Source organism: Monosiga brevicollis, genomic scaffold, assembly GCF_000002865.3.
Source record: "Monosiga brevicollis MX1 MONBRscaffold_29 genomic scaffold, whole genome shotgun sequence".
NCBI classification, from domain to species: Eukaryota; class Choanoflagellata; order Craspedida; family Salpingoecidae; genus Monosiga; species Monosiga brevicollis.
This window is the reverse complement of record NW_001865066.1, coordinates 69,154-78,949: the sequence shown is the minus strand read 5'-3', so window position 1 is coordinate 78,949 and position 9,796 is coordinate 69,154. Positions and strand designations below refer to the sequence as shown.

Below are 9,796 nucleotides of genomic sequence, written 5' to 3'. Positions count from 1 at the left end.
GTGTGTGTGTGTGTGTGTGTGTGTGTGTGTGTGTGTGTGTGTGTGTGTGTGTGTGTGTGTGTGTGTGTGTGTGTGTGTGTGTGTGTGTGTGTGTGTTTGTGTGTGTGTGTGTGTGTGTGTGGCGAACTTTCCAGGGCGCTTTTCTCTCTCACACTCTCTCGCGCGCTCTCGCTCCTCTCTCTCACTCTCTCACTCACTCTCCTCTCTCTCGGCAACAACTTCAAAGTATGTGTGCGGCGCGCCTGCGACAAGCATCGGGGCGGATTCTTTGGCTGGACCCTGGCTTACTTTGGCGTTTGGACACCTCACCAGTTGGTTTTGGGTCGCGTGTGGCGCGTGCTTGACGGTGATTCCCAGAAGAGACACAGCAGCATGGCATCCGAGGCGGGTTCTGGAACCCCGGAAACGGGCATGTGCGCTGCTCGTGGATGCACCAACATGTGCAGCATGAAGTGTGCGCGATGCAAAACCCTCTTTTATTGCTCCAAGTAGGGTCACTCGCTGCCAGGCGCTGGGCCGCCACGTCACCCCACCCTTGCGCGCGCGCACACACGCATTCAGCTCATGGACCTCGCGAAACGTGGGATGAATTTGTGTTTTCAGGTCATGCCAGACGGGTCATTGGAAGACGCACAAGGATGACTGCCGGGGCTGGGCCGAGCTCGGCTTTGAAGTCGATCTGCAGGACCAGGAGACACGGATGAAGGCCCACGCCCGTGAATTTCGCCGCATTGTTTGTCAGTATGGCTTGGACAAGGAGGCCCGTGCCGATGCTTTCGCCGACTTTTTGACAGCCACCGACCTTCATACCTCTGTCTCCCCGGAAAAGCTGGCCGAGCAGTTCAACATCCCTCGTGGTGATGCCTCGACTCTCCTCTCTTGGGTCGATGTCGGCCTTCGCTTCAAGGAAGAGGCTCTTGATGCCGCCAAGAACGCATAACGGCGCCTCGCCATCTCCCGGTCTCGCCTTCCCCTGACAATCTGGCTCTGGATCTACTGCATGTTCATATCCCATCCTTGTCTCACTTGACTGGGCTGGAGGAGCTGGGAGGCATGACTTGCCATTTTCAAAGGGGCACGTCAGGGCGAACGATGGGACCTGTCTGGCCTTTGGGATGCGAGTCAGGTCCTTGGTTAGCCTTTCCCTCCTACTCTGTCTCTCTCTCCCTCTCTCTCTTGATCTTGCATGATCATGCCTCCGCGTTGGCAATTTTCGTGGCGCGCCCCTGCGGGGCCTCGTCAACGTAGCCCAGCGCCCGTTCGCGGGGAAGCGTCGTTGATACATGTTGCAATGTTTGTTTTTGTGCTTCTGCGAGCCTTGATAGGCTCTCCTCCTGGCTGTGCCCCAATTTCCTTTTTTTTTCCTTCACCTCTGCCCCTTGCTCTGGTCCTCCGTTCCTTTTGCTGCTTGCGGTGAAGAACCGCATCGCATCGCGTGGACGCCGTGCTCCAATTGACTCTACCTTTGATTCTTTCATCCATGAATACTTTGATCCTTTTTCTTTCTTTCATCCTTTCCTCTTCTCCAATCAGATCATTGCCGCCCCCCTTGCCATGCTCTCATCGTGACCCCTGCTGCTGCCTGTTCCGATTTATACGCTGCCTCTCCCCCCGCCAGCTCCCCCCGCCCCCTCAAGCTCCAGGTCGCAAGTCGAAAACCAAACAATAGCGAGCATGCCATAGCCGACGAATCGTCAGACTTTTTTCAGGGTCGAAATGGGGGTCAAATTATAGTCATCAAACTGACAACATGTGTATTATTCTAACAACCAAAAATTAGATCAAACCAATACAATCTTGACTCGCATGCACTTTTCTTCCCCCACACTGCAACGTAAGCTCGTCGCCCTCTCTCGCTCGCTCTCTCGCTCGCTCGCGGGTCGGGATGGGTGAGCGCTTGAAAAGGGCAGCGTCGATGATGGTCGGGGATACAAGGGCAGCTAGATCAGGCTACCTATGTGATGGTTTGGTTTTGTTCAGTCAACCTTGGTGTTGCTGGTCGTTGCTTTTCAAGAACTTGGTCGGCGCATTGCGTGAATGCCAACACATGGTGTGAGGCGTCGTGTACCAAAGCTCATGCCCGTGTGCGCTGCCTGCTGCTACTCCTCTTGGCATCTGGTTCCTGTGTATTTATGGTCGCGCGCTAAACAGAATGAGCTGCTCGTTCGAGAAGCAGATCGTCATTGACGGTCGCGGCCACCTTCTGGGCCGCCTGGCGTCCATTGTCGCCAAGCAGATCCTCAACGGTGTGTAGTTTTGAGACATGAAATGAAGAGCGGCCACGACAGGTCTCGCCGATACGATAGCAGTTGTGCTGGTGGTACAGCTCCACGCTCAACTGCCTCTTTGGAGGGAGCTGGAATGCTGGTTGAGACTGTGGCACGGTGCAGGGCGAGCGTTGAGGATTAGATGTCATGTCGGTCGACTCGCGCGGAAGTTGTGTGCAACTCCGGTCGACTCGAGCGTTTTGGCTTGGCCTTGACGTGTCGCAGCCGCTCTGCCGTGCCCTGTGCTTTGCTGACCACCAGCACAGCAGTTTTCGTCCTTGCCTTGCCATCTTCGTTGGCGCGTTTGAAGCACTCTGACACACACACGCCACTCTTTTCATTTTTTCAGGCCAGAACGTTGTGGTCGTCCGCAGCGAGCTCCTGCAGATCTCCGGTAGCTTCTACCGCAACAAGCGTACGTTCCTGTATTCCCCCATTGCCATGTCGCTTCAGCTCCAAGCTTTGCACTTTGCCTCATCTCACATTTCTCATGTATATACAGTGAAGTACAAGGAGTTTTTGCGCAAGCGCTGCAACGTGAACCCCGCGCGTGGTCCCTTCCACTTCCGTGCCCCCTCTCGCATCTTCTGGCGTGTGGTGCGCGGTATGGTCCCCCACAAGACCCCCCGTGGTGCTGAGGCTCTCAAGCGCCTGAAAGTCTTCGAGGGTGTCCCTTCCCCCTACGACAAGATCAAGAAGATGGTTGTGCCTGAGGCGCTTAAGGTCATCCGCCTGAAGCCTGAACGCAAGGTTTGTATAGCACTTTTATTTAGGCTGTGTTCATGTTGTTCCTGCTCTGCTCGAACCAAATGCCTGTTTCCCCATGAGCCTTCTTTTTTTTCCTCTTCCTCCCGTTTAGTTCTGCACTGTTCAGCGTCTGTCTGCCGAGTTCGGCTGGCGCTACAAGGACATTGTCGAGACGCTTGAGGACAAGCGCCGCGCCAAGGCCGCCGAGTACTACACTCAGAAGAAGAAGCTGGCCGCGCTGCGCCGCAAGGCCGAGGCTAACGTTGCGGACAAGGTCAAGTCCCACACCGAGACTCTTGCTCAGTACGGCTTCTAAGTTGTCCTTATCCGAGACAATTGACGACAGCATCTACACCTTTGATTATCCTTGGTCTTTTTGGGTTGAGGCAGCCAACAAACTCCCTTGTACATGGCTCGTCGGTGCTTCGAAGGTGAACACAATAATAGGGGCAGGTTTCTGACCACCGCATGAAAACAAGCATGTCAGGTTTCAAGGGTTTCAATTTGTCAGGGATCGTTTACAGATGGTCAGGTCGTGCAGAGTGCAAAGTGGATGACCCACTGAAGGAGAGGGTGAGGCACGCCCACATATTTAAGCATTGGATGCGTCAACGCTGTTTGGCGCAGTATCACCAGCAACACTAGGCAAGGGCGGCGGGGGTTGATCGCCTGCGGTTGCTGTGGAACCAGCAGCCGCCAAAACAGCTTGGTCTTCTTCACTGTCCGAATCAGAGACATCGCTGGAAGATGCCTCCGAGTCTGAATCACTCGACTCGTACAGGTTGAGGTCGAGGCCTCCCCGCGCCTCTAGAGCCAGGCGAACACGCTCTCGCCTAGCCTGCTCCTCCTCGAGCTCCAGTGCAGCCGTGTATTGAGCAATCGCTTCAAGCACGTCGTTCGCAGGCAGAGGCCATTCGTGCTGCCCGCGGTGCTGTTGCAATACCAGCGCGACCAGCAGCCAACGTTTGACGTCCTTTGAACAAAACCAAACAAAAAACCAGAGTCGACCCGATGAGGCATGCTTCAAGGTCGGCAGGGAGAAGAAAAAAAAAAAAAAAAAAAAAAAGGGACGATGACGATTTGCTCCGCACCTCTTGCACAAACCAGCTCACAAGCGAGTCTTGCTCGCGCTCCATGGCGCAATCACGCGGCAGCATGTCCGCCTGAGCCAAGAGTGCGGCAAAAGACCAGAAGGGGTGGGATAAGGTCAACGTGGCCACGAAACAAGCCAAAGCAAGCCACGAGGTCAGGAACACTCCATGCGCACCCGAGAACGAATGCCGGCGTCAGCCCCCGCGGCCAGTAAGAGCTTGACCATGTCCAAGCCACCCGCACAGCACGCCCAATGCAGCGGGGTCATGCCATTCTACACAGTTGGGTAACGTGAGCACAGGCGGAGAAGAGCGCGGGCATGGCAGACAATCGCCATTGCAAGGCAATGTTGCGATGGTCATTGGTGGCTGTGGCGGAGCATACCCGGTCAGCGTGATTGACCAGACCGCCGTGTTGGAGGAGAAAGGTAGCCATCTCGGTATTACGAACGAGGGCAACCTGATGGAGCGGAATGGCTTCATTCTAGAGTACCAGGGCATGCTGCAGTGAGCCCGCCGAGTGTGCTGCTGATTAGCTGAAGCGGCGAGAGGCGCACCAAGTTGCACGGATTGGGGTCAGCGCCGTGCTCAATGAGCATACGCATGAGGCGCCAGTTCTTGCGAACGCACGCAATGTGCAAGGGCGTCAGCTCCATCTGCGCAAGCGTGGAAAACGATTTGACCAGGAGGTTGCTTGAGCACATGAGCTTATGAAGATGGGGTACAAGGGGCGAACAAAGCCAGAACCGAGTGGGGTGGCTCACCTTATTCTTGAGATTGGGTTTGGCCTTGGCCCGAAGCAGTTGGAGCATGACGTCACCGTCCGAGTGCTGCGCAGCATAATGCAGTGGTGTTTGCTCCGTCTACTTGACGGGGACGTGACGGGAGGCGGGGAGAATGAATATGGATACAAGAGCGTCACGCGCGTCAGACATGGAACCAGGCAAGGGGAGAGCGGGCGTACCCTGTCACGGCCATTGATACGGGCGCCATGTTCCAAAAGAATAGCCACCACCTGAGCATGATTGCCGTCCGCTGCCCGGTGAAGTGGCGTGATGCCCCCCTGCAACAACAATCAAGTGTGTCCGTCAGCTCGGGTCGTATGGGGAGCACAGCAGGCAAATGAAAGGACTTACGCTCCCCTTAATGTTGGGGGTGACCCCTTCAACCTGCAGTATGAGCTGTACGGCCGTGGCCTGACCGGCGCCAGCAGCTCGGTGTAGCGCCGTTTCATCCTGCACCATCAAAGCGTCGACAGGGTGAGGCAGGAGCTCTATCAAAAAAAACACACGCCAAAGACCAGCCTACCTCGCCCTGAGGAGCCAACAGATGAACGAGAACCTTGGGTGGCACCCCACTCGTCAACAAACGCTGCAACGGACGCGCATCATAGGTGATGGCAGCCAAAACCGCATCCGCTCCCAACAACGCCATGACGACAACCCGCTGCCCCTCCGCCCTCCGCTCAAACGCTCAAACGCTCAAACGAACGAACGAAATGCACAAACTGCCCCGATTTGTCTGACATTTGGCGCTCTGTCTGTGTGTGTGTGTGTGTGTGTGTGTGTGTGTGTGTGTGTGTGTGCGTGTGTGTGTGTGTGATGTCATCTGATTGGATGGAAGAGTATAGTGGAGCATATGTTACACTTTGATGAACAGTTTTTTGTTGTGGTGTCTCTTTTCACTCTTCTCTCTCTCTTCTCTTCTCTTCTCTTCATCATCTCTGCTCTTCTCTCTCTCTTCTCTCTCTTCTCTAAAGGTGTTTTTTTTTTTTTTTTGGCGCTGGCGCGAAAACAATCGCTCTCTCTCTCTCTCCGTTCTCACACACACACACACACACACACTCAGAGTTGTAAAACTGTGCTGTGTGCGTGTGCGCGGGCGTTTGTCTGGGCAGCAGGAGTTGGGTTAGATGCAAGGGAGGCATTGGAGCGAGCTGGATTTGTGACTGACGGGCTTGTGCAAGGTGATCGACCAGTTCCACCATGTCGTCCATCGAGCCCGCCCTGGGGGGCGTTCAGGTGAGCGTGTGGCGTTGGAGGCAGGAGCTTGGCGGCTCACAAGGGCCGAAACGGCTCACCCCTCCCTGTGGACCCCTGGCAGATGGCTCTCGATGGCCTAGCCGAACGCATGCAAGATGGTCACGAGTCTGTTGAATTCATGTTTGCCTTTTGGGAAAAGTTTTACAAGGTTTTCACCCGTCTTGCCTTGCCCAGCCCGTCTGTCCTGCGGCCACAGAAGTGGTCGTACTCACATGCTGCCCCGGCTCGTGCGTAGATCCAGCTAGCGTACGCCAAGAATCTAGAGGAGCTTTGTGGCGCTCGAGCAGCCAAATTGCATCGACTCTTCCGCCCCACGCCCGTTGAGCCCATTGAGTACGCCCCACGTTCCGACAACACCTCTTTTTAACGGGCAGCCCCTCAGAGAGGGAGATAGAGAGAGAGAGAGCAGCGGATTGTTGTTGATCGAAACCGCGTGGGGAAGGTGGGGGAAGAGGAGGAGGAGGAGGAGGAGGAGGTTGATGAGATGGAGTTGGCCCAAGAGTGGATGCAATGTGACCAAAGGGCGCGTGGCAGCTCACGCGTTGCTACTCTTGATAACCATCCATCTTGCAGCGAAGTCAACCGGGCCTGGGCCCACACCATCGAGAGCTTGCTGGTGTTTGTTGAGGTCTGTGTCCGCCATGGCGAGACATTCGCTGGCCAGCTGGCAGCTACCCATGCTATTGCTCAAACTCGTCAACGTGCCATCCTCCCACAACAACAGGAACAACGAACAGTTGCCACCGCCATCCACGACCAAGCCTGCAAGCCCTTGTTTCAGTACGGCCAAACGGAAGCACCAAAACGAGTGGGTCACAATGTCATGAGGGCTGCCATTGACGTGATATCGGAGACTTGACAGTTGCCGGCACCCTTGCTTCCTGGTCATAGAACGAAAGCATTAATGAGTGTCGGCGTATCATCCGCGACCTAAGCGCCGCCGAGTCGCGGGCGCTCAACGTCAGTCGGCCGAACGGTGCCATGGCCCCGCGCGCTGCTCTCACCTGCATGTACTTGCACAACACTCACCATTCCGCATCCATCCAGGCAAAAAGACGCTACGTTCGTAGTGCCGAAGACCTCGGTCGTACGACTGACAAGGCCCGCCTCAAACCCGCCTTTGTACGCCCGTGACTTCCCGCCTCCTGGCCCCCCGCCCCCCTTGCCCATCCCCCCCCTTTACGACAATTTCCCCACGCTTGTTCATCGCACGCACCCGTCTGGCTCAGGATAAGGACGAAGAAGACTATCAGCAAGCCATTGGCACATTTGTATGATCAGATGCCTTGAGTGCGCTACATTCTCGCGCCAGAAAAACGCTTGCTCGTGCTGTCACGTTCATGCCCTTGTCGCATTTCGTGCTTTGCGTTGATTACAGGCCCAGCTGCACAAGCAAACCTTTAACATGGTGCTTCCTGGCATTCTCGAGGTGTGCCCATGCATGACGACCATTTTGCTGTTCCCCGAGCGTCACCAAAGCCTGCGAGGCTTGTTTGGCTGTGCAAGTTCAATCGTATGCCCAACACTTTCATTTCCTTATCTGATCGCGTTTCCGTGGCTGAAACCCTCAGCGCTTGGAGGATGCCGAGGCAAGCCGTGTGCAAACGGTCCGATCCGCCACCAAAACCGCCATTACTGCCTTAACAAGCATGGTATGAGCCCCCACCTCTATGGTTGTCGTCCCTCGCCTTTCTCGCTTTCTTCTCCAACTTGGTCAACAGTATCAGCCATACCATCTTCATCGACACTTGATATGACCCAGGATTTGACCACAGCGGCCCGGAGCGAAACTGAGCTCAATGCATTGGGCCGGCAACATGCCAGCCTGAAGTGCAACATCGAGGTGCATCAATCGTACATTGCCGATACGACTCGGGTGATTGTCAACAGGTCTCGCTGTGTCTGATCCTCTTCCAAACGCTTTTTCGGCATGCAGGCTCCTACTATTCCTGAATTTGTGCGTATTACACCAGACATGGAGGCACCCGCAACCCCGTCCTCCGAGGCCAAACCTAGTTTTTTTGCTAGCCTATTCGGCACTCCCAGTAAGGCTGATGACCAACCAAAAGCAGCAGACTCGGCATCAGCACCTAGCGCTGCGGCGGTGACTGAAGCAACAGAATCCGAGTCTGATCCTCTACCAGACGCTAGAAGTGCATCTGGCATCGTCACAAACGCAAAAGACCCGACAGCGGATGTTGAAGAGCCGCAACTCAAGACGGACTTCGGACATGCAGCCAATGAGCCCGAGACCGAGCCTGCCGAGGCTGAGGCCACCGAGACCAAAGCTTCTGAGAATACCACTCCTAAGACCGACCCACCCGAGCACGAGACCCCCGAGATGGCAGCTCCTGAGACTGACACTCCCAAAATTGAAGCTGCTGAGACTGAGACCCCCGAGATGGAAGCTCCTGAGACCGAGGCCCCCGAGATGGAAGCTCCTGAGACTGACACTCCCGATATCGACGCTCCCGAGACTGAAACCCTCGAGGTCGATGCTCCCGAGACCGATGCTCCCGAAACCGACGCTCCTGGAACTGACACTCCCGAGACCGTTGCTCCCGAGACTGACGCTTCTGAGACTGAAATCCTCAAGGTCGAGTCTTCCGAGAGCGGGGAACAGCAATCAACAGAATCCAAGGCTGAACCGGCTAGATCAACAGTTCATCAAGAACCAGAGCTCGTTGGCACTTCTGGCTCAGACGATGAACCAAACCCCAAGGCTTCAGCCAACGATCAAGAGGCAACTTCAAACGATTGTGACGCAAAGGGCGCAGCGATAGCAACCTCTGACGTCCAGGCGAGGGCTGATGGAAGCGATGAGGACGAGGAGACTTGGTGAGAAATGATGGGCACAAAGAATTGGCCTACGTGGTTTTAAATTGATTTTCAAACTAAGATTGTGTGCTTGGCTGACGTCTCTGGCAGCACAAGGCCTTTGCACGAATCTGTCCCTCTCACAAACACACAGACACACACTTTCTCTGATATACACATGCACCCGTCCAGATGCATACAAGCTGCTTCCCAAAGTAGAGATGCACGTCAAAATTCAAACCTAACCCTTTGGCGCACTCGGACAAAAAAGAAACCTCTCATTCGAAATGAGAATCAGAACAAACATGCAGACTGGCGCAATAAAAAGAGTCGTTTAGAAGCAAGATTGCCACCTGCTCATCGATTGGGGGCAAGGGGAAGGCTCTGCGCGCAGCGCAAACCCCTCCGGGTTAGCCCAATCCAAAGCATTTTACATGGCAGCTTGCTGGGCCAGCGTAGGACTGCTTGGTTCAGACTTGGCATCATCCGAATCGATGTCTACGTCCTCGGATTCAATCTCGGGCGAAGCACTATGCACGTCGTCGATTTGACGGCTGGCGTCTTCGGGTGCCTTGTGAGTGCGGTTGTTAGAGTCCTGTTTGGCACGCTTGGCTTGGGGCACGGGGCTGTCGTCCTTTTCGTCAATGACCTCTTGGGCCTCTTTGTCGGCGGACGATCGGTCACTGGGAGATTGGCGCTCCTTTGACTTGGGTTCGATGCTGACAGTGTCCTCGGACACGGTGGGTGAATTCGCCTGAGATTTCGCTTCATCTTCGGGCTTGCTGGGGTTGATGGGACAGGAATAGCGCTCGTGTCTCAAGCAGAGCGAATG

At 55.3% G+C, this 9,796-nt stretch overlaps 2 protein-coding genes across 2 annotated transcripts; both read left to right on the top strand.

Annotated features, from left to right (window-relative positions):
* Nucleotides 1-1,866: 1,866 nt before the first annotated feature.
* MONBRDRAFT_34035 (uncharacterized protein) lies at nt 1,867-3,366 on the top strand. The gene is made up of 4 exons (XM_001749292.1): nt 1,867-2,246; nt 2,617-2,682; nt 2,770-3,017; nt 3,127-3,366. The coding sequence occupies exons 1-4, from the start codon at nt 2,153-2,155 to the stop codon at nt 3,328-3,330; spliced, it is 612 nt and encodes a 203-aa protein (XP_001749344.1). The 5' UTR covers nt 1,867-2,152; the 3' UTR covers nt 3,331-3,366.
* A 4,711-nt stretch (nt 3,367-8,077) lies between these two features.
* Nucleotides 8,078-8,989, top strand: MONBRDRAFT_11431 (uncharacterized protein; the record flags this gene model as incomplete). Its single annotated transcript, XM_001749291.1, has 1 exon — nt 8,078-8,989. One exon carries the CDS (start codon nt 8,078-8,080, stop codon nt 8,987-8,989), a length of 912 nt encoding a protein of 303 aa, XP_001749343.1.
* Nucleotides 8,990-9,796: the final 807 nt, after the last annotated feature.

Bases quoted from the DNA above. Each gene is read 5' to 3' on its own strand.
- MONBRDRAFT_34035 (XM_001749292.1), top strand. From the start codon at position 2,153: ATGAGCTGCTCGTTCGAGAAGCAGATCGTCATTGACGGTCGCGGCCAC. The intron at 2,247-2,616 runs GTGTGTAGTTTT...TCATTTTTTCAG, and splicing joins CGCCAAGCAGATCCTCAACG to GCCAGAACGTTGTGGTCGTC. The intron at 2,683-2,769 runs GTACGTTCCTGT...ATGTATATACAG, and splicing joins TAGCTTCTACCGCAACAAGC to TGAAGTACAAGGAGTTTTTG.